Source organism: Eurosta solidaginis, chromosome 5 (genome assembly GCF_040869045.1).
Source record: "Eurosta solidaginis isolate ZX-2024a chromosome 5, ASM4086904v1, whole genome shotgun sequence".
Lineage (NCBI taxonomy): Eukaryota > Metazoa > Arthropoda > Insecta > Diptera > Tephritidae > Eurosta > Eurosta solidaginis.
The window spans coordinates 14,210,069-14,235,411 of record NC_090323.1 but is presented as its reverse complement, the minus strand read 5'-3'; the positions used below and the strand labels follow the sequence as shown (position 1 = coordinate 14,235,411).

The 25,343-nt window shown below is 35.4% G+C and overlaps 1 protein-coding gene across 1 annotated transcript; it reads left to right on the top strand.

The window, feature by feature from the left end:
- The first annotated feature begins 1,125 nt into the window (after positions 1 to 1,125).
- Positions 1,126 to 2,988, top strand: LOC137253580 (glutaminyl-peptide cyclotransferase-like). The gene is made up of 2 exons (XM_067790799.1): positions 1,126 to 1,413; positions 1,975 to 2,988. The coding sequence occupies exons 1-2, from the start codon at positions 1,315 to 1,317 to the stop codon at positions 2,869 to 2,871; spliced, it is 996 nt and encodes a 331-aa protein (XP_067646900.1). The 5' UTR covers positions 1,126 to 1,314; the 3' UTR covers positions 2,872 to 2,988.
- Positions 2,989 to 25,343: the final 22,355 nt, after the last annotated feature.

Genomic DNA, 25,343 nt, shown 5'->3' with positions numbered 1-25,343 from the left:
ACGACATTAGCCTTCCTTACTTGTTTAATGTGGTATCTGTTCATTGGTTCATGGCAGCATAATTTTCTTGATTCTGCTGCACCGGCGACCAATCTATGCTAGGCACGTACAATTTTAATTACCAAAAATATTTGATATAGTAAGCAAACAGTAACATTGCGGATACGTGGTACACTATGAGCGGTGTTAAATAAGAACAAAGTTATCAACATAAGAAATGATAACAAACAATATGCATACGAATACTAAAAAGTAAACAGCCCAATAAACATTTTTGTCAATTCTCAGTTTGAGATACATTTGAAAATCAGTGCATTTCTCACATTTCAAACGTTAGTTTTCAAATGCATTTCAAATAATCGTTGATAGCATTCTCAAACTAAAAGGCACATTTTAATATGGAATTTTTCTTTATTTTCAAATTGAGAATTTTTGATTCTCAACTTTTTCTCAAACGAGAATAAAGCGGAACGAAATGGAATCCACTGTTGTGCCACTTTCGGTAAGCAAATTTTTTATTTCACTTAATATTATTAAAATGTATAAATTTTTCCTTATTTTTTCACCTTATGTCCAATTTCACTCAATAAAATCGCTTGTTTACATTTCCAGTTAAAGTATGCAAATTAGAGATCGACAAATTATCAACGACACTATCGATAGCATTGATGTAAAATAAGCATGTTGTTCTATGTTTTATTTTATTTTTGAGTTTCATGAACACTTATTATGTACTTTAAAATTTAGACACATTGGCGTAAAAAGCATTCGCATTATTATTAACCAAAGTATTCCATGATATCGATGGTTTTAAACCAGAATGCAACGAAATGCAAGTATATCCCAAACCATTCTCAAGTTGAAGAACAAGGGCTGAGAAAAAGTTGAGAGAATATTTAGCTTCAAATGATTAATAATGCTGAATATCAAACTGAGAATTAATGTTTTCTCAAACATTTGAGAGAAAAAAATTTTCAAATATGTTTCAAATTATTCTCAAGTTGAAGATCGACGTTTGAGAAAAAGTTGAGAAAATATTTTGTTTCAAATGATAAATAATATTGAATATCAAACGGAGAATCAATGTTTTTCTCAAACATTTGAGATTTTTTTTTTCAGTGTTTGTTTGGAGGCATGCGAGGAACACGAAGAAAAACACGTTATAAAAATGAAAAAATAAAAAAAAGTCTACACAAACGACTTCCTGCTTCTGTGGGATAAACATCTACCTTCATAGAATACAAGAAAATAGCAAGTTTAGTTAACCATTTTAATCTGTGGCATAAGTACTTAAAACTATTAATAAGCTTCAACATGGCAGGCAGCTCACATTTTATCACCTTCTTCATATTAAGCATCAGTGTATGTGCTACGCAGAATTTGCATGATACCTATCCTGTGGGACGCTGTAAGGTAATAATAAATGAAATAAGAACGCTACTTAATGAAATATGTTGCACTGAGACTTTTTTATATAGAACAGGGGTCGACTGCTAATATCGAGAGAGGTGTTAAATGATGCGTATTAATCTCGAAAACATTAATCCGAAGGCAGAAAAGGAAATGTTTATCTCTGTCCGGAGATATTTGCAGTTGAAGCTGGCAATTTTCATGTGGTTGTTGTACTGCACTGAAAAAAATTTTGTGTACAAAGGGATTTTTATTAATTTTGATCCCATCCCATTGGTGGACTGGCCAGGGTAATTTTTTATAAGCGCGGCCGAAGGCCGCCAACGCGGAAAGGTGTTCTGTGCAAAAATACTATGGATCCCACCTCGGGGTAATTTTTCGGTTTTTGTTGTTTTGTTGTCGGTTTTTCGTTGATATCTTTTAAACGACTTACAATTTTTATTTTCCGCCTTCGGATTTTCACACCTCTCTCGATATTTGTTGACGCGTATTAGCAGTCGACCCTTTTTCTATACTATTACCGTTTAAATTAGGACACTGATTAACTAAAATATTTACTTAAAGGTAATGCATCCTGTTTACGTGCTATCTGACTACGAACTCTTAGATTATCGAATACCTGAAGATAGGAAACATTTACGTACAGCAGTGAAACAAATACTTATATCACGTGCGGTTGGCACAATCGGGCATACGCAAGTACGCAAATACATCAGTAATAGTTTAAATAAGATGGGATGGTCTGTTAAGGCAGATGAATATAATGTGGCGGGCAAAGTACGTTTTCATAACATAATTGCAAAACTTAATGCAAATGCGGAAAGGTTTCTAGTGCTAGCCTGCCACTATGATAGCAGATATAACGAATATCATACAATTAAGGGCGCTTTAGACGCTGTACCATGCGCTATGCTACTTAATATGGCGCACGTTTTACAAGACGCGCTTAAACCATTTCGTGAAACAAAACTCAGTTTAATGTTTATTTTCTTTGATGGAAGAGAGCCTCCAAGGAACTGGGATGATACCGATTACCATTATGGGGCGCAGCATTTAGCTGACCTTTGGAACAGGGATGGCACTTTAGATAAATTGGATATATTAGTGGAACTGGATAAGATTGGTTTAGCCGGTACGACATTTTATAGTTACTTTGAAGATACTAGTACATGGTTTTATCGTTTTGTATCGCTGGAAGAACGTTTGTCAAAGGCCAATAGGTTACATTGCAAAAAGCCAAAGCCCTACTTTGAAAATAATCCAAAAGTTCCTTATAATAAAAGGGATAATTTTTTACCATTCCTACAACAAAAAGTACCAATATTGCATTTAAAACCAGAGTTGTACCCGTATCCTGAAGCTGATAACGAGTCAATAATTAATTACGATGCTACGGAAGATATGTCGCGTATAATACGTTTATTTATAATGGAATACCTGCTCGGCGGCAAAAAAAAATGAATGTATAATCCACACGACTAACAGTAAAGGTGTATAAAATTTTTCAAAATAATATTTCCATACGAATTTGCAATAACAAGATCTTGATAAACCTATTTAAATTTTTATGAATAAAGAGATGAGAATATGTAGCCATAAATAAATAATAAATATTCTTGCTGAATACAAAAGTTGTGACGAAAGTCATTGAGTTGTTAATTCTAATGAACTAGTTAGTTATAACATTGGCTTGACCCATCGGGCTGGTTGGTACCTTAAGAGTGCTTTTTAACGGTACGTAACTGATCCATATCCGTATCCGGCAAACGACCCTTTCAAGGTCAAAATTTATAAGTTCTCCAATTGTAAACCTTACCTACCCATGGCGAATCCTGTTAAATTAGCTGGCGACCCAGCTCCTCATGGAACTATAAAATCCAACCCTTCCATGTCCCCGAAATCAAACTTTCACATTCTAAACCCATCTATTCGAAACAGCATTAATGCCCAAGAAGCTTGCACAATACCGACAGAGGCTGATGAGATAGTCGTCGTCGTCCCAGTATCTCCGATGTTACATGCAACATTCTACGTGAATCAAGGCGCGTGCCTGCCTATGCTTTACCGTTATCTTTGCTTTGAAACGACCAAAGCGTTTATGTTAATCCGCTCTTCTGCATTTTATTGAACGTGGACAAATCGTTCAGAAAATCCGCTCATGCAAAACAGCTCTAGATGTGAAGTTTTTCATGAGGTTAACAAGTTACACGTGTGGCGCTTAATTTTTGTTAAGTTTCTCCTGGTTTTTTGACTATAATTTAAATCGATTTTGTTTTCCGTAGGTTTGTTGGAAGCCACAAATCCCCTATTATTTATATTTCAACGAAAATGCAAGCCATCGTCCAGTCAATTTTCTAGCTCCGTATCACGCTCAATGCTCACGGGAATGCTCTGGATTATTGGGAGACTTGAGAAGCAGAGGTCGTGGAATTTTTGTACACATGAGTTGTGATAGGCACCGTTGTGTTTCAGCTAACACATACGGCTAGAGGCCAAGCAGCGAATTTTTGAAAAAGTATAAGAAAAGACAAGAAATAAACAAATTATCTGGCTTCTAAATTGCACTAGACATCTGTCTGGATTTATCTGGCTAAAATCGTTGTTGTTGCATTTACATGCAAAATTATTTATCTGGCTCAGGATATTTGCGACGGGATGATGGCTAATGTTGCGAAATAGAGTGAAAGGAAAATAAACAATACCATTGAATATAAGCAGTTTCTCTTAACTACTGAAAATTAGGTGTCTTAAATGGTATATATTCCAAAACTTTCACAATTTATGGCTCTTTAAAAATTAACTGAAATTTCCTTAAAGATTTTCGTAGTTTGGCCGTTAGTGATGCTTGTGTGTGCGTGCTAATTTTGAGCGATCAGCTGTTAGTTGCGCTACTTGTTAAGGCTTTATAGTCATAACGCCATATTTAGTTTCAATACACTATACCGGCAGAATTCATTGCCGTTCCATTAAAAACGGGCAGGGATATGCGAATTAGCGGATCAGGTTGGACAAATCCAAAAAATGGGAGGACTACGAATATACTATATATAATATATATGTCTTGACTACAGTGTTAGAGACCACATATGCGCGTCACTATAAGGTGGCACACAGATTTATAACAGATACAATGATTTGTGCTGCGCGTGGTAAATCGGATGCGTGCTATGAAGATTTTGGAGGACCAGGGGTTGTGGATTGTGAACTATGTGCGGTGTTATAACATATTATGGGTTGTTCGGGCCCCTTATATCCGGGTGTTTTTACAGATGTAACTAGCATGGACGCTCAAGAATTTTTAGTTCAAGCAATGTATTTATAATTGCAGGTTGTTGTTAAAAATCGACTCCTTAGTGGAAAATCAACTTAACTCGGCTGAACGCCCCATTTCAGAACTATGTTTTTATGAACGCTGCAGCTCACGTCAAAATATATATATATATATTTTGCAGCCAATATCATTTTAAAATCGGTGCTCGTCACTGTCTACGGTGTTTCGTTTTTTTCTTCCATTTATATACTCAGCTGAGCAGAACTCACAGAGTATATTAATTTTGTTCGCATAACGGTAATCCGTAACGGCATAAACTAATCGAGATAGATATATACATCTATATATCAGAATGCTCTGGGCGAAAAAAGAAATTCATTTAGCCATGTCCGCCCGTCCGTCCGTCCGTAAACACGATAACTTGAGTAAATTTTGAGGTATCTTGATGAAATTTGGTATGCCGGTTCCTGGGCGCTCATCTCAGATCGCTATTTAAAATGAAAGAAATTGGACTGCAACCACGCCCACCTTTTCTATAACGAAAATTTCGAAAAACCGAAAAGTGCGATAATTCATTACCAAAAACGGATATAGCGATGAAACTTCGACCTTACGACGCAAAATAGAAAATTAGTAAAATTTTGGACAACGGGCGTGGCACTGCCCACTTTTAAAAGAAGGTAATTTAAAAGATTTGCAAGCTGTAATTTCGCAATCGCTGAAGATATCATGATGAAATTTGGCAGGCAATTATTACTATATGTGTGCTAACTAAAAATTAGCAAAATCGGATGACGAACAAAGTCAAATTTTAACAAAAAATTTAATATCTTTACAGTATATAAGTAAATTATGTCAACATTCAACTACAGTAATGATATGGTGCAATAAAAAATGAAAAATAAAAGAAAATTTCAAAATGGACGTGGCTGCGCCCTTTTCCATTTAATTCGTCTAGAATACTTTTAAGGTCATAAGTCGAACAAAAATTTACCAATCCTTGTGAAATTTGGTAGGTGCATAGACTTTATGACGATAACTGTTTTCTGTGAATATGGGCGAAATCGGTTGAAGCCACGCCCAGGTTTAATACACAGTCGACCGTCTGTCCTTCCGTTCGGCCGTTAACACGATAACTTCAGCAAAAATCAATATATCTTTACTAAACTTAGTTCACATACTTACTTGAAGTCACTCTATCTTGTTGTAAAAAATGGCCGAAATCCGACTATGACCACGCCCACTTTTTCGATATCGAAACTTACGAAAAATGAAAAAAAGCCATAATTTTGTACCAAATATGAAAAAAGAGATGAAACATGATAATTGGATTGGTTTATTGACGCAAAATACAACTTTAGAAAAAGCTTTGTAAAATGGGTGTGACAACTACCATATTAAGTAGAAGAAAATGAAAAAGTTCTGGAGGGCGAAATCTAAAGCCCTTGGAATCTTGGCAGGAATACTTTTCGTGGTTTGACATATATAAATAAATTAGCGGTACCCGACAGATGATGTTCTGGGTCACCCTGGTCCACATTTTGGTCAATATCTCGAAAACGCCTTCACATATACAACTAAGGGCCACTCCCTTTTAAAACCCTCATTAATACCTTTAATTTGATACCCGTATCGTAAAAACACATTCTGGAGTCACCCCTGGTCAACCTTTATGGCGATATCTCGAAAAGGCGTCCACCTATAGAACTAAGGCCCACTTCCTTTTAAATAATCATTAACACCTTTCATTTGATACCCATATCGTACAAACGCATTCTAGAGTCACCCCTGGTCCACCGTTATGGCGATGTCCCGAAATGGCGTCTACCTATTGAACTATGGCCCACTCCCTTTTAAAATACTCTTTAATACCTTCCATTTGATACCCATGTCACACAAACATATTTCAGGTTTACCCTAGGTTAATTTTCCTACATTGTGATTTTCCCTTATTTTGTCTCCAAAGCTCTTAGCTGAATATGCAATGTTCGGTTACACCCGAATTTAGCCTTCCTTACTTGTTGTTGTTGTCTTGTCGCTGTCAGAATGAAAGACATACTCGTCAGCATTGATTCCTTCAAATACCATAGCTACCTTTAGTCGTCTTTGTAACTCGGATTTATTGCCAGTATAGCCAATCCACGGGGATCCAACTCCTCCTTCAATTGCTGGATCGTCATTCACTCAACTTTGCTATGTCCAAGTTGTATTCGCAATCTTCGGATTTTATTCCAAAATTCCACTTCTGACACCAATTTGAACGAATTTAGTGGAAATACCGCTTATTCCAAATCATCTGCTAACGTTCGTATCGTTAAATTGTTGAATAAATAACTACAATATTCAATAATGCAAAATGGGCTTTATTAGACTTTGTTGAAAGTACTTCACAATAAAACTTATACTTCGCAACCAATAGCGTGCTTAAATCATGATTACTGACTACTCAGCTTGTGCTGCTTTTATACTCTCTGCCCAAATGTCTAGACGTTTCCTCTTCTAGAATCCTCTACCTGGTCACCAGCCATACGCGCGTCTATTTGTAGTGTATAACCATATGCGTGTGTATATGTGAGTACTACTTCGGCTGATGATAACATTCGTTTGTGAGTATCTCTGTGCTGCTTTTATGTATGTATGTGTGTACATGATGATTAATGTGTTTATGTAGCTTGCTTTAATGTTTTTCTTATTGTGCATTTATTTAGTAACAGCTTAGATATAGTAATATTCGTCACACTATAAAAAAAATCGATGTCGCGATATCGATAACTTTCGTCCATACAAATCGACCCACCCTAATGAATGTGTATATAGCACAGTTTACTTATATGGTTGATGTGAGCGAAATCAGAAAGTTTGTTTTGGACGGCATAATGACACACTATCCATTTCCCACTGACGATTTGTTTATATTTTATCGAGGAGGCTTATTCGAATTATCGATTTACTATGGAAGTTTTACAAATTCGCTGTCGATAACAATAGCTGTAAATAAACTATCGATTTTTTATCTGTTTGTTCACAAAAATTCATGGACTTTTTTTTAGAAAAGATGTGAATATACTATCATAAAGTAATCGAATTGTTGTCCGAGTGCTATCAATGTTTAATTGGTGTGTTATTGACGAGATTTAGATTAGCTACCGACTAGTTATCGAAGTGTTATAAGTTTGTTACTAACAACAAAAGCTATCGATGGGATGTCGGTTTTATTCAGCAGGTCATCCATTTTTAACACACTTATATTAACTTCACTTGTATATTTGTAACTCTCTAGGCTAGGAGCGCAAAGGACCCATCTAGCGGTAATTATTGAAGAAGGCAGTGGTTAAATAACTCGCTACAAAACGAGTTGTGCTTAATAGCGGAGACACGAACCTCTGTATGCCGTGTTGTTTAGTTTTTTCAAACTATGTTTATATTATTAATTTTTTTTAAATTTTGAATTATATTTTCGAAAAGTTATCAATTTTTGGCGAAAATTTATTGATTAATTACTTAAAAGTTGTCGATGATTCATCGCAGAGATGCCGATATCAATTGCTATCGAAGAATTATCGATTTATTATCTAAAAAATATCTGAGTGTTCCTAAATTGTTTTTCGCGTACTATCGATTAACTCATACCTATAGAAATTCAACATCAATTTGTTGACTCGTCTGTAACCCGTCGATAGTAAGCCGATAAGAAGCAATTTTTGCTATAAAAACGGGTTTGGTCTCGTTATTATTCAAACGGTTTTAAACGATTACGGTTATGGTGTCGGTTTCGGATTTGAAAAAGAAACCAGCTTAAATGGATTACGATATTGGTTTCAGTTTCGGATATAAAACAAAAAAACTATTCCAGATATTTACGGTTTCAACTTCGTATATAAAAAAATAAAAATGATTATAGAAACGGTTTCAGTCAAACAGTTATGAATACGATTTTTGTTTCAGAGTTGAAAAATGAAATGATGTCAAACGATTACACTAGCCACTGTTTCGGGTTTCGGTGCAGTGTTGAAAAATGAAACGGTTTGAAATGGTAGCCGTCACGGTTCCGGCTTAGCAAATTAAATATATACTTTCAAATAGTCATGGTATTGTTAAGTTTTTAGCAAACGAAATGCTTAACTATGGTAAAGGTTTTGAAAAACAAAACGGTAACGATTTCGGTTTTCAATAATGGAACGATTTAAAAAGATTTAGGGTACAGTTTCGATCTTAATGTTGAAAGGAGAAAAGGTTTTGGTTTGGTTTCGGATTAACAAGTTAAATACTTTCAAATAGTAATGGGTGTGATTTCGGTTTAGGTTTTAGCAAGCGTTATGCTTTATGATTATAACGGTTTCGGTTTTGAAAAACGAAATGGTGGCGCTTTTTGTTTTGAATAATGGAGTGATTTAGATGGGTATCGAGTTCGGTTTTGGCCTCAATGTTGAAAAGTGACTACGTTTCAAACGGATACACCTTCGGTTTCGGTTTTGGTTTGAGATTCATTTTTTGACAAACGAAATGCTTAATTATGGTTACGGTTTCGGTTTGGCAAAATGAGACGGTTTCAAATGGTCACGGTTTTCATTTCGGATTAGGCTTTCCAATATTAAAATATTTCAAACTTTGAAAATAAATCAATTAGCTGCTTAAATTGAAAAGTAAAAGTGAGAGTCAGTGATCCTTATTTCCAGATATGAATCACTATTTCAGAGAGGAATCGCTAGTGTATTTGCACTGTATTAAACTATGGCAACATATCATTTGAGAACTACTTTCGCCTTACTGTTTTACATAAATTAAAAAAAACGTAAAGGCCGGACGAAATCGTTCGGAGGCGAATCGTTCCACTGAGCTATTCTTCGCAATACAGAATGAAGATATATATCCCATTTACGTATTAGACCGTTTCCAGATTTTGAAACACTTTTAACAAGCACATGCATACCGAATTTCAAAAATAAATGGATTTCATTGTTGTCAGTGCACAAAAAAAATATTAAATAAATAATGATAATCGGAGTTAGGCAATATTTTCATTGCATTCATTGTTAAAATCAATTGCATTCTTTATTTGGACAGGTGTTTTGTTAAGTTTTTTATTAGTATTGTTTATAGCTTTTTAATTGCTTCTAAATAAAAAACTTTTACGTATTCACACCGATTTTATACACAGACAATTGTTCATAATTTCAATTGAATCAATCTGCCGTGGGCTTATCTTTTAGTGGTGGTAAGCACTTTAATGGTTTTGCAAGATTATGATATTTATTGTTTTTTTTTTTAATGACAAAAACTTTTAATAGCCTCACTCAACTGATATATGACTTTGTGCCGTTAGCTATAGCAAGTTGTAGCGCGGGGATATTTATTTATTTGCCGCTCTGATGAGAAATGGGCTTCGATATTTCATCCATACCTTTGTTTTTACACACATACATATGTATGTATGTGCGCTGATAAAATGTTGTTGATTAATTGCAGGTGTATTTATTTATTTTAATTGGCACAGCTGTGTTATGCATCATGCCCTCGAATTTTGTTATGTATTGCAGTAGAGGGGGTGTTATATGTGCAGAGAAGATGAATGACTTTAGTTTTTTTTATTCTCACAAAATATTGTTAAACACAAAAAAATTTTGGAAAGTATATTTAAAGAATGTTTTTATACCCAGCTGTACTTGTACACAGGGTACTATAAATTTGATTGGATAACGGTTGGTTGTACAGGTATAAAGGCATCGAGATAGATATAGACTTCCATATATCAAAATCATCAATATCGAAAAAAAATTTGATTGAGCCATGTCCGTCCGTCCGCCCGTCTGTCCGTTAAAACGATAACTTGAGTAAATATTGAGAAATATTCACCAAATTTGGTAAACGAGCTAATCTAGGTACAGAATAGATTGGTGTTGGAAATGAGCGAAATCGGATGATAACCACGCCTACTTTTTATATATATAACATTTTGGAAAACACAAAAGACCTGATTTTTTAGTAAATTATACACCCAGAATGTTGAAATTTGCTGTCTGGACTGATATTGAGACTCTTGATAAAAATTTGAAAAAAATTTTTAAAATGGGCGTGGCACCACCCACTTGTGATAAAATCATTTTTACAAATATTATTAATCATAAATCAAAAATCGTTAAACCTATCGTAACAAAATTCGACAGATAGGTTGCTTTTAGAAAAAGAAGAAAAAGAAGAAAAATTAACGAAATCGGTTAAGGACCACGCCCACTTTTATATAAAAAATTTTTTAAATGGTCGTGGACGAATAAAATAAGCTATATCTTTGCAAAAAAGAGCTTTATATCAATGGCATTTCATTTCTCAAGTGGATTTATAGCAATAAATAGAAAAAACTTCAAGTTTAAAAAAATGGGGGGGGGGGGGGGGGGGGCACCGCATCTTTTATGACTAAGCAATTTTCTGTGTTTCGGAAGCCATAACTCGAAAGAAAAATTAGTTCAGTATAGAACCATATGTATATGTATTATTGCACAGCCTTGTGACACTATTAAGCACACAAAACAAACAACAACAGCATTTCAAGTATACAGTTGGGTATGTAATGTTCGGTTTCACCCGAACTTAGACTTAGTAAGGAACTTGTTCTATTTATCTCCTTCTTATGTTTCAGCCACCGCCGATTGATCAACTAGTTACTTACATTTCGTATTATTTTTGTGATGTTGTTGTTGTGTTTACAATAAAGACACTCCCCGAAGGTTTTGGGGTGTGTTATCTATGTGGATGTTCTTTTGACGGATAGTGTTCAGGTACGTTCCGGTAACAAACACCATTAAAGTACAAGCCCAACCATCTCGGGGACGAGAACTTGTGGCGCAAAAGTCTCACCTGCTAAATATGTGTATGCTACATTCAAATTTGTAACAGGATTCCCCTCTCGTAGGTGACCTTCACAGTTAGATTGTAGAAGCTATAAAGCTATGTATTGCGTTTATCAACTCCTTGAATCCCTTACTTGTGTGATATTGTTATGTAATGATTTGCTATGCCATTTTGTTGGAATTTTTAATTTGTTTTAATATTTTACCATGTGTCGTTATAGTTTAATATGTCATATCGCAATTTGTTTTGCATTGTTGTCTTATGTTATGTTATATTGTGTCATGCCATGTCATGCTATGTTATGTTGGTTTATATTATGTTATGCTATTTTAAGTCACATCAATTTGTGTTATTTAATATTATGTTATGTTTCGTTTTGTTGTTATATTAGGTTAAGGTATCCTGAGCCATATTATATTATGTTATGTTCTGGTATGTTGTGTTATGTTAAGTTGTTTGTTATGTTAGATTATGATATGTTGGGTCATATTATATTATGTTATGTTATGGTATGTTGTGTTAGGTTAAGTTAAGTTCTGTTATGAAAGTTATGTCATGCTTTGCTTTGTTATATTACACTAGCAGACCCGGCAGACGTTGTTCTGCCCTAAATTTGGTATATCTGCATACATATCTACACTTTTTTCTAATCTTTGTATTCACTCCTCCCTCCGTATTTTTCGCTTCATCTATCTCCATCTTCGTCTCATTCTATCTTTTTCACAGTCTCCTTCTCTCTTCTCTCTTCACTCAAGTTTTTCTCATTCTTCTTCATATCTTATTGTCAGTCCCAGAGGGTGGTATGTATTTTGTTCCATTTCCATTCCGAGTCTCAGTCAGGCCCAGTCCTAATCCGAGACCCAGTCCGTCTCTGGTCTACTTCCCGGAAAAAAGCATCGTAAATACTTATATAGGCAAATTTATATACCAAATTTCAGGCATAGCGAATAGGACGTATGTAAATAGGTATGTGGGTATTATTAATTCATGTCTTTATTTCGGCTTCACATGCATATTTATCAGTTTTTCTAGGTTGATGCGACTAAATCGAATATCACAATGAACTTTAGAGCTCTCAGCAACAGCTTTCATTTGACATCCATAATACACACACATTCTAGGGGTATCCGGGTCCATGTTTTGGCCTATATCTCGAGACCCTAGTCACCAATAGGTACGAAAACTACCCTGTACTAAAGCACTCATCAACAGCTTTCATTTGATATCCATATTGTTTAAACACATTCTAGGGGTGCCCGGGTCCACGTTTTGGCCAATATCTTGAGACCTTAGTCACCAATAGGTATGAAAACTGCCCTGTACTAAAGCACTCAACAGCAGCTTTCATTTGATACCCATATTGTATAAACACATTCAAGGGGTGCCCGGGTCCACTTTTTGTCCTATATCTCGAGACCCTAGTCACCAATATGTATGTATCCTGGTCCAATTTCCGGAAGAAAAATTATCCGAAATTTTATTCTAGATATAACGCTACCTACATACCAAATTTTAGGCCATATATACGATAGTTTAGAATAAATCGGTCCCTGGTCCACTTCCCAAAAAAAAACTTTTCACAAACACTCTCCGGGTTCCTACTAAGTTATCCTGAAAATTTTAATAAAATCGGCGTGGTAGTTTCGGAGTCCATAAGCCCCATACAAACATACAAGCATACAAACATACATCCTATTTTATATATATAGATAAGGTATTACGTAAAGTGTTCTGCTACGTTAATTCATGTCCCGTTTTATGTTTTGTTGCGCTATCTTTTGTTATATGGAGATGTCCTATACATTTTCATAATCTGATATGCTATATTGCTAATTTTTTTTGTTTTACTATGTTAAGTGATGTATATTAGGTTATGCAATGATACGATTTTTATAATGTGGTTATGCGATGCGAATTCATACTACATTGATACGTTGTTTTATATGTCATATTGTTTTGCTTTGAGCTCTAAGTAATTAATATGCCGCTTTGATATAGAGAGTAGTGGGCTTGTCTACCATACCGGAGAGAATTTAGAAACTGTGTTGTAGCTACTGTAGGGTGGCTACTCGGTGAGTGATCTCTGCACACATATGACGCCTCTAACCGGTCACTACCCTCGGGTTTCCTTTAGGTAAGATGCAGCTTCGAACTTATATTTATAGGCGGGAAATGAGCACTTAAGAACGTTCAACTATAAAAAGAGTCCTGCTTTTGGGGGTTAAAACCTCCCAAAAATTGTATCATAAAATTTTAATAATACGTACATTGTGGTGGGTCGATTTGTATGGACGAAAGTTAACCGATATCGCGCCATCAATTTTTCGATAGGATTTGTGCTCAGAAAAAAAGTTCTAACGCATACCCAAAAAAAATTTTCGAGCCTGCGAAATTTCATCGAAAAAATCGATTTTTCGACCAAAACAAGTCCCAAAACCCAAAATATATATATATATATTTTTTTTTTAAAACTGTTATCGCCACCATTTTTAGCGCATAATTTTAAGTGGATTCGTTTTCATTGAAAACATTTTTGAATGTATTCTGAAAAAAACCTTACAAAAAAAAAAAAAATGGAGAAAGGGTAAATTTTTCGACCAAAATACTCCCCAAAACACCAAAAAAATTTTTGTTTTTTTTTCAAAAAAACTGTTATCGTCAACGTTTTCAGCGGACATTTTTGAGTCGGACAGGGTATACATGAAAATTTTACAATCAACTGAAAATTTTTTTACTAGGTCATGAAAAAAACCTTAAAAATCACAGTCGAAAAAAAGTAAAAAAAATGAAATTTCGCAGGCGCGAAAATTATTTTTTTGGATGGCGCGATATCGGCTAATAAATCGACCCAGTCTAACGTACATGTATATTTTGTTATGTCGTGTTTTCTAATTGCCAGTTGCCAGGCAAAAAAAAAGGCAATAATGAAATTAAAAATAGTTTTGCGTTTTGTTATCACAATAATATAGCACACACAATTGCTGTCTTTCAGTGAGTTTTACAGCTCCGGCTCACGCTCAATTCTCACGGGAATGCTCTGGATCATTGAGAGAGTTGTGAAGCAGATGTCGTGAAATTTTCGCGCACGTGAAATGTAATAGGCAGATGTCGCCGCTGTTTTTCATTTAACTCATACGGCGAAAGGCTAAGCAGCGACATCTATTTTTGAAAAAGTAGGTTTATTAAAGGCAGCGTTGCCAAACTAAAAAGAAGTAATTAACAAATTATCTGGCTCACAAATTGAACCAGACTTCTATCTGGATTTATATGACTCAAATCGCTGACTTTGAACACACACGTCTGGATTACAATCCAACAAGCAAAGTAAACGTAATGTAAGTGTATAATAAGTTTCCTCAAAAAAAAAAACGATAAGAGTACAAAACCTTGATTTTTTTTTTAAATCGTTAAGAAATAAGCGTCAGTAATCGAGATATCTACGAAGGTGAACCCGAAGAATACTTTCGTCGGTCGGTTTATATACCCTTTTTGGATTATTTTTGGGAACAACTTCAATCACGATTTTTGAAGCATCGCAGTTTGCTCTCCAAAATTTAAAATATTTTGCCAAATAAATGCATAAATCTGAATGGCAAACAAATACAGATTCGTGTTTTACAATCACAATGGCCTGATGATATTGCAGGTTCCGTTGATTTCTTTGCTGAGTTCAAAATATGTAGGCAAATAATAAAAGAAGATTAGGCATCATTGTGTAACTAAATGCATAAAAAACTGTTTAGTCTGATTGGATAGTACCATCATTGAATACTAAGCCTAGGTCAGAAAGGTCTCGTAATGTACTGATGTTTTAGGATTATCAAGATGAGCTTAAATAACATTTATAAAGCTTTTTGACGTTACAAACCATCTTTGAGCACAAATCTTAAGGGCATATTCATACGAAAAAAAGATAGTGTTCAAGTCTGGTACCACATTGTTCCATTCAGCGAGTCCATATGGATTTCAAATCTATTTAATACTCTGTCTACGTTTATGTATATAAAGAAAAAGGACGCTCAAGCCCAGAAAGTATTGCCTTTGTCACCGGTTTTGGAAGTTGGAGTCCTCAAACAAGTTGAGAGGGATAGGTTGAGTAACGCTTGAACTCCTTTAGTGCTCCCTATTACCGCCAACTAAAGATGATTGATGATTATGCTTTGTGTATGTAAGTCTGTTGTTCCACAGACAGTCGTTAGTAGATGCCAGTAAATTCCTCTTGAAGCTTGCCTTCACTTTTAATACGTACGATGAAATATTTTTGGCGATTTAAATGAAAATTGTTAAAAGCAACAAACGAAACAATTTATTTTATTTAAAGAAATAATGCGCTCATACCATCGCGTTAAAAATCATTCACAAAATATTTAATAACCGATACAATTGCTGTAATTACCATATGAAAACTGTATGATTACAATAGCAAATGGTAAATTTTTAGACACACCTTCGCGATCTGAATGCCATTATTTAATTGCACTTGCATCCTTCCCTACCCGGAATTGATCTCAGTTCAGTTTTAATTTAACTCCATTCAAGTATTCAATACTTTTTTTTACCACAAGTGGGCGATTCCTTGCGGGCGCAATTTTGTTTTTCACAACAACTTAATTTCAAACACAGTTTGATTCTTGGAACAAGAGCAATGAAGCTTGTAATGGCACTGCCTTGGCAGAGGTTAGTCAATTTATGGGCTAACCTTCACTCAAACGTCAAATGCTGGAGGGACCGGAAACCTATACAAGATATTAACAGCCTTATATAGAGAACAACTTATAATAGGCAATATGTGGTGAATTTATATGGGGCTCTTATAAGCTACCCATAAAGAGAGCGCCCAAACACCTTCTAGTTAATGATGCCCAAACCTGTATTTGACAATATTTTGTTAAACAGTTGCCCTATTACCGTTTACAACTCAACTCTGGTTGGGTTGAAATTTCGAAATTTGGTATTACCGATTACAACTCTACCTGTCAAAGAGAAATGTCGGTTGAGTTGTCTAGTCTAAAACTTTTTGTGGCATTACTGTTTACAGCCTTGTGTTGGTGTAGTTATCGAAGACGTCAAAATCTTACAACTGATTACTAGCAGTTGTCTCATACAATTTTGCAGTTGTTTTGAAAAAATGTTAAATTTTAGAAGACGCTTCACCACCTAATTTTTAACAAACATTTTCAAAGTTGGTATCAAAAGACACGTTTCGACCTCCGATCTAAGAACCCGAAAACAAAAATTAAAAATTGAATTTTTGTCATATCATTTCGGTTCAAATTTTCATATGGTTGTATTTTAGCAGATTTTTTGTACAAATTAATGCAGAAAGGGATTGCAACCACCCAGGGTTATTTTTACAAATCGCGGCCAAATGCCGCCAACACAGAAATAGGTGAAATTATGCGAACGCGAGTCCCATTGATACTAATCACTACTCCTGGGAATCCTGTTTTAGAGTAAAATACAACTTTTGCTGTTTGGGTTTTCATCCACTTGACACAAATATGCTCCTCAGTAATACCTAAAACCAGTCCAACACCAAAATCATTTCCACAGCATTTTTGATAGCTGCCATCAACAAGGAATCGGAGTGTGGCGCATAATTTTAAAATAGGAGTAAAGCCTTCCCTCGAACGCGTTTGCGAAAATGTCTGTTAATTGTGTTTAGTTATGAGCAAAATGCTTCCTTTCAAATATGCAAAATAACTTCATTTGAAGCTCATCCTTTGTCACTTAAATATTTTTTTACTTGGTGCTTGGTAGTTCCAAGGGATTGGACTGATCACGCGCATGTTTTCCGTATTCGCGACATGTTAATCACCAACATTTTCGCTATTATAAAATAGATTTAATATCATATAATATCTTGTAATAAAAAAATCATTTTGCAAATATTAATTATTTAAATTATATATTATAATTAATAAAATTTTCGCCACAAATTGATCAGCTGTCCATTTATCTGTCAAATCATCACTTTCTTAGGTTGGCAGCACCAATTCAACTTCAACTGAAATAAGTTGTAATTCGTAATACCAAAGAGGAGTTAAGTTGTCTGAAAGTTGAGTTGTTTTAATTACAACCCAACTAAGTTGAGTTGTATACCGTAATAGGCCCTAGTGTTTCTTCGATTGCCGTTTAGGACAAGTTCAGGTTATAGTAACCCTTGGGAAGTAGAACGTCTCAATTCCAATTCTGGAAGTATTTTTCCTTAATGCAGTACTAGGTGACCTTAGAGCTTTCAGTTGACGGCTTTCAAAAAGGCCAGGAGGAGTAAACTATACTCAGCGAACTATACAAGACTGTGGTGGGTATCCATAAGTAAGAATAAGTGCCAAGCGCAATTCTTTAAGAAACTCATATGGAGCGAGGTTTCTTGAGAGCGGCATTGCAATATGCTTATTGAAGATAAGTCTACTGAAAAAGTCTTCAATTGGTTGGTAAAATTTAAAGAAGGGTCACTCAAGCGAAAACTGTTTGTCCTGCGGCCTTTCTTCGCATTAAATCATTCCAATTATATCCTGCCAACTGTGTCCAGAGGGCTTCAACAGGATTATAAGTCGAATCGTCTCTAAACTTGGCAAATGCGCTTCTCACATCTTTTTCAAATAGTAAGCAGGATTAATTAATTTTAATATTTGAGAAAACTTAAAAATTCAAATGACAAGCTCAGCCATGTTTGTGTTTCTCAAACATTTCTCAAAGAGCAAGTAAAATTTTTAATTAACATTAGAGAAAACGTTAAGTTTCAAATGACAAACAACTAGCCATATTTGGGTTCGAATTCGATTAAATTTCTCGCACTATATTTGAAAAGCAGTTCTGTGTTGAGTAGCATAAAGTAAATAAAAAGTGGTTTAATAATTTTAAAAATGTTGCTAGAACAGCAAAAAACAAACATACGATGTTGATCGAAAACCAATTCGTGCAAACCAAATTTAGGTTGAACCAGCCGGTCAATAAAGAGCTCATATAGACTGAACGTGTTCAAAGTATTCCAAAATTTGATTGACGACCGAACGAAAAACCCCCAATTAGGCATCAGGACTTATGTTAAAGAATAACTTCGTTCTCTTGGCAAATATTAGGAGTTTTGTAGGATCTTGTTTAATTGTTACCTCGATCTGACAACACTGTCATCCCTACAAGCCGAAACTTTGGCCTCTTGAGCAACCAACACCGAAAGCTCTCACTCTTTTCTTCCTACATCTGCAGTAACTGTTAGTGAGCCCATCGTGAGCCTTCTTTCATTGCAGATATGAGGAACTATGTGAATCTAGCGTCGTAGGATTAGAAATATTACTGCCCCGCACTTTTGTTCACGCCCTTCCTGTTTGATGTATCATATGCAACTCTTTTATGAATTTGACTACTCCCAAATGAACTGGGACATCTACCGTTGGTCCATCGAGTGTTGCACTCTACTTTGCCATCATCGGCATTTTCGTTCGGGAATGCCCGCTTTTTGTATTAAATATTTACGAAATTTTGTGGTGACAGAGAGAGAGATTCTGAGTTCAATTCAACCATTGATTACAGCACGATTGTTTTCAATAATTGTACACTTTTCATTTGAGTTTTTTGTCTCTTGACATTTATTTGTGCTGTAACATTTACATAAATGGCTTAAAACAACCAAGTGTTATAAAAGGTTTAAGTATGAAATATTTAATTAAATGTTTGCACAACGCAATTAAAGGTATTGTATGAGAATTAAATGCTTTCTTTTCATATATTTTTCAGTTTATTTCAAACAAGTAAGTACGTAAGCACGAATATATCTGTATATCATTTTCAGTAGCATATTTATCTTTTCATTATATCTTTTCCTTTTTTGGTCCTACATTTTCCTGTATCTGATTAAAAAAATTCCATTTAACTTCTTTGACTCAAACTAAAGGCTAATAAACTCTGAAATGCAATCAGTGGAATTGCCTGTAAAAGTAAATATCCATTTATGCTGAGTCATTTTTGTTTACATACTTACATATCATATACACTGAAAGAAATGGTGCTAGTAAAATCAACAAATCGGTTCTGTTGTTCTTGACTTAACGGAGATTCGGCGAAATTGATCGAATTATGGTTAATTCGACCGAGTTCTTTGTCAAACCAACAAATTAGTTTAGTCATTTCAACAGAAGAGAAATTGTCGCTCTTAAGTTAACAAAATTCTGTAAAATTTAGAGATTCCTGGTCCATCTAACTGATTTTTCTGTTAACACAACTGATCTTACAGGTCATTTCAACGGCGATCAATTCAAAGAGAATTTTATGCTCCCTGCGCTCTCTACTTTGTACTTATGACGATGGTGCTACTTGTTAAAAAAAAAAAACACCAAAAAAAGAAAACCATCAAATCGAAAAGCACACAAAATGGGAAAACAACAAAAAACTAGTTTTTCAGTTATCAATGCAAAACGAAAAAACCCTTTTTTTGAATTTACTGTGCAAAAATTATGAGATACGGGACACCTATCTATCGGGTACAATTTTGCAACTTCTCGTCAAAGCGAAATACAAAATTGCGCCCTCTTGTTGCAAAAGTTTTCTTTGAACGAACAGGATTTTTCCAAAGTTAGTAGCATTTTGTTCAAGTTTTTATGAATTTTCACTCACGCGAACGAATCTAATAAGGTAATAAAAAAACATCATTTTTTAATGTTGATGTTTCCGAACACATAAAAGTTTGAGTTGTTTTGGAATCTTTTCATCTTATTAAAGTGTTACGAAAATTAAACTTGCCGAATTACATGTACATTTACTTCAGTGGTGGATTACCTTCCTGCGATTTGATTCTTTACTTTTCTATAACTTAAAAGTACTCTTTTTAAAATATTACGTTAGACATTTATACTGCAAGTTTTGTACGAAACAATCAAGTGTGGCAACTACATTCGAGAGAAGAAATTGAGAATGAGCTGAGCTGCAACTGAAAGAATTGAGAATCAGTTTTGTGACTACTATTTTCATTTCTATTTGCAAAGCGAAGTTCAAAACTATAAATTCAATAAATTATAAAATATAAAATTTGGTGAAAGTGCGTTTAATAAAACAAAATAATAAAGTATATAATGTTTATTGTGTGCCAGCATATTTGATGTAGCCCAATTGACGTTTGGTTAGTAAGTGCCACCGTGGTGTGATTGTAGCGTGCTCCGCCTGCCACACTGTATGCCTTGGGTTCGCACCCCGGGCAAATCAATTTCAAAATTTTAGAGATAAGGTTTTTCAATTAGAAGAAAATTTTTTTACGAGGGGTAGCCCCTCGGCAGTGATTGGCAAGCGCTCCGAGTGTACTTCTGCCATGAAAAGCTCTCAGTGAAAACTCATCTGCCTTGCAGATGCCGTTCGAAGTCGGCATAAAGCATGTAGGTCCCGTCTCGCCAATTTGTAGGAAAAATTAAAAAGGAGCACGACGCAAATTGGAAGAGAAGCTCGGCCTTAGATCTATTCGGAGGTTATCGCGCCTTACATTTTTTTTTTTTTTTTGTCGCAACAACTTTTTTTGTTCATTTGACTAATAAAACGGTCAATTACGAATCTACGATTTGTGCACAGTTGATTCAACATCTTCTTGCGATGGATAAAAATTAACAGAAATTTCGGTTAAACCCGTATTTCGGTTGATTTTACCAGTCTTTTTCTTTCAGTGTACATATGAACAAAAAGCTGTACGCATACACTCTTACATCACTCGAACTTTTAACGTGCCTACTTCATATCCTTCCAAATATATATTCGTCCTAAGCTGTCGTAGATGCAAATCTAACAAAATAATATGATGCTCCCGTCGGTTTTCTTTATTCGTAAGTGTTTGGCATTTGAATGTAGAGTTTTCTGTTTACTTTCCTTGTCAACAAGCTGACATTTAAATATATCAAACCCACTTTTTTAAGCTTATGTTTATGCTCTGGGTTATATCTATATTCGTTTATGAGTCAAATTTGCCGCAGAGTTTCAAAAATTTGTATTTCAAACATAATTGCTATTAAACTAAATGAGCAGAAGCATTAAGATAACCTCCATTACATTACAGAACTATTCATTGGCAGCTGACAAGTTCTTTAAGTCCTTCTTGCTTGCTATTCTATTTACGCTATCTGATGCTTGCAAATTGCAGCATGAAAGTTGAGCATGCCTTCCACCGCCTGTTTTTTCCAATTCAGTGGAGGTGTTCTCTCGGCTATTGAATTCAGTTGTCGATAAGACTGGTCATCAAGAAACGAGCCTTACATCTTCCGGAAAGCTTTTTTTCGAATCTTCGTGCTTATGACCCATATATCAAAACCATACCAGCTCTGATGGGCGAATTAAAGTTTTGCTGTCCAGTGCAATAGCGGCCGCTTTGCCAAACTTCACTGACTTACTGACTCTACTTAAGCAAACGGGAATACTACAGTATGGAATTTTACACGTGTTAAGAATATATATATTTGTTAATTTGTTAATGTGTATGTTCTCTCCTTGACGCATTGCCCCTGTTTGACACAAGATCCATTATTTGCTTTCTTAGAAAATACAGAATTTACGAGATATCAGCATAAGCCAACAATATCGAATAAAATATGTAATCTTCAGAGCTACGTTTTCCTATTAGCATTGCGGTCTCTAGTATCAGTAGAAAGGATCGCTCTGGGTTCAACGTTTTGTTCAACGTCATTTAGTGTATTCCCACATGTTTTTCTTTAGGGTTAAAAAAGAGATGGTGCGTGTCGATTTCGACTGTTGACTGTTGGCTTTAGCATTCAGCACAGAATTCTAGATGGAATCGTACATGTGATATTTGGCAGCCTGACACGACTATGGTTAGCATAAGACTTGATGCATGTTGTTTTTTACTTCTGCTTCTAACTTTGAGTAGGTAAAGAGGTAGTTCATCGTTAAATGGTACCTTGTTATTTTATATGTATATATAACTCCATCGAGGGTTGAGGTATTGTAATCCTCATCTCCCCTTGCCATATAAGAATGACAAGATTTTCTCCCTCCTTAGAGTAAGCCAATTCCTTACGTCGGCTATCAGACCGCTATGGTTAGCATAAGAGTTGATGCATGTTATTTCTTTACTTCTAGCTTTAAGTTTTGAGTAGCTAGAGTGGTAGTCTATAGGTCAATTGTACCTCTATAAGGCAGGATATTGCATTTTTCTGTTCGTCATGGTCGCGTCACAGATCGTATATACCTCCTTTTGCCATAAAGCAATGACACGATTTGCTTCCTCCTTAACGTAAGTCAATTATTTACGTCGGCCACCAGACCGCCATCGTTGTTGCAGATATTTGGGAACAGAGAGTCGGTGAACAGGTAGGTTATATTTAAGTGGATGAACGCAGTCGGTTAGTGGGCAATCGGTACGCTGTTGACACACGGCTAATGTGTTGTGTGTGACGAACCAGTGAAAGGTGAAACTTTCACTATTTTATCTAACCCAAAGTTGCAAATAGATGTAGAATGACTGAAATGGACGAAGATTCGGTAAATGGTGGTGCGTTTATGCTGAATGGTTTAACAGCGATATCATCGGTGCAAAGGTAACTGTCGTTGGATGTAAATCGGTGAATGCTACCAAAACTAAACAGCTGGCTGTAAAACTGTTAAATGCGCTAAAGGATATAGAAATCACGACGAATTTAGAATGGATCTATAGCGTGGATAATACTTAAGACGTGGCTCGAGGATGAGGCACTGTGCTACCCGCAAGCTCGCTCCAAGTCTCTAGGAACGAGGAATACTGTTGTGGTATTCTTAAAAGTTTTTGTGCAAAGTATATGGAAGGCTGTAGAGAAAAGAAGGGATTTTTCGCCTTGAAATATGCAAACGAACATTGTTGGAGTGTTAGTTTAGTCAATGCGAAGATCGCTTAAAATACTTGCATACTTTAAGGCGCCAATTTCGTTTTTTTCTCTTTGTTTTCCTTATAGAATCAGACCGATAAATCCTCCAAGTGAGATCCAAGTGAGTAGCGAACAGTGAACTTTCGCCTAGTTCAGGCAAAAGCTGGGCAATCAAGCATAAAGTGATTCGATGACTCCACCTCATCATCCTCCATACAGCTACAGCAGGATGGGCTTCCAGTATATTGAGATGTTCCGCATGGATTCCCATTGGACAGTGCCCTCTCTTAACCCCAAATGACCATTTATAGATAAGTGTTAGTGAGTCCAATTATTTCAGCAGACTTACTGCCATCCTGCCACCGTGTAAAAAGAGGTGGTGTCCGCCCAACCCTTGCTGAGCTGACTCGAGGCCCATCTATGCAGGACAAAACCACAGGTGGCACAGAGTTCCGAAATCCCTACAGCCATCTTCATTCGATTCAGTTGAACCGATGCGAGCTAAGTGAGGTCAGTCACTCCCAGACTACCCTCAATCGCGCTATAGTTGAACTCAAGGCCTTGATAGCCGCTTGGCTATCCGCATAGATCGTAAATTCCCTAGCCGTAGTGGTACTGGTAACTGGCCAGAAATATATACATTCTTACGAAAGAGTTGTAGGATTCAGCGTTTTCAAAAAAATATTCCTATAAATGAAATCTGCTATTGCATGTAAATATACAGCAACGAACAGTAAAATAGCAGCGGTAATTTTAACAAATTTCGCCTATTGAATTCTGCAACTGAAACTATGCGAACTAATCTAAAAAGTGATTCGGAAAAAATGGAAAATACGACAATTTTTCAAACTTCTTATTTTGAGTTTTATGAATTTTTTCGCAAATTTTCAGATTTTTTGGAAAACGTCCTTTTAATAATTTGTGGCAGCGCACTGCTCTCAAGTGGCCCGATAAAACCAGGCTTATCCTGTTATTTTTTTTTTTTTTAATTCATACATAATTTTTTTTTTATTTTGTTTTGTTTTTTTTCTTTGTATCCTAATTCTTATTTATGTTTTATTTATAATTTAAAATTTTTTTTGTTACCGAGTCTTTGAGAGGCAGCGGCTTCTTAAGCGCCAAGATCTAAAACCGCTCAGCTACAGAGAAACTCATCAGCTGAGAAATATAGATTCACAAATACAATAGATTAAAAGTATAAATATAATTTTTAGTTATTAAGAGAAAATAGAACTGTTTTTCTTATGGCAAAGAGCGAGTCCGAAACATCAATTATTCTCGAGTGAGAGTTGTAATCTTCACCCAGACCTAGAAAAGGTTCGTTTAGTTGGAAAATGGTTCTCCATTGTTTAAGAATTATAGGTATATAATGCCTTAAGACTCGGCATGGAACATTCAAATTTACTTCGTTCAAAAGAAATGGGCTTGAAATCGATCCATTTAAAAGTCTAGCCATAAATAGTACACCCAGCATTTCTCTACGACTTGCAAGGGTAGGAAGATTTATTAGTTTTAACCGATTAGTGTAAGGAGGAAGATTATACGGAGAGTCCCATTGAAAATTTCTCAAGGCGAAAAGTAAAAACTGAATTGATTCTAGTCTATCCATTTGAAATTGATAACGTATATTCCAAATTATCGATCCATATTCTAATATGGGCCTCACCAATGATGTAAAAAGGGTTTTTGTAACATAAGGATCACTAAACTCTTTTGCCCATCTTTTCACAAATGCTAAAACTCCTCTCGCTTTATTGACTGTGGCATTAATATGAAGGTTCAAATTAAGTTTGCAATTCATTGTAACTCCCAAGTCGACAAAGACATCAACGCTTTCCAGAGTTTGGCCATTAATTGTTTAAAAGCTGGCTGTACGTTCCCACGTGAAAAACACATGAATTTACGTTTTTCTATGTTGAGGGGCACAAAATTCGCATCACACCAAATAACTGAACAATTTAAATCCGCTTGGAGTACAGTAT

Bases quoted from the DNA above. Each gene is read 5' to 3' on its own strand.
- LOC137253580 (XM_067790799.1), top strand. From the start codon at position 1,315: ATGGCAGGCAGCTCACATTTTATCACCTTCTTCATATTAAGCATCAGT. The intron at 1,414-1,974 runs GTAATAATAAAT...ATTTACTTAAAG, and splicing joins ATCCTGTGGGACGCTGTAAG to GTAATGCATCCTGTTTACGT.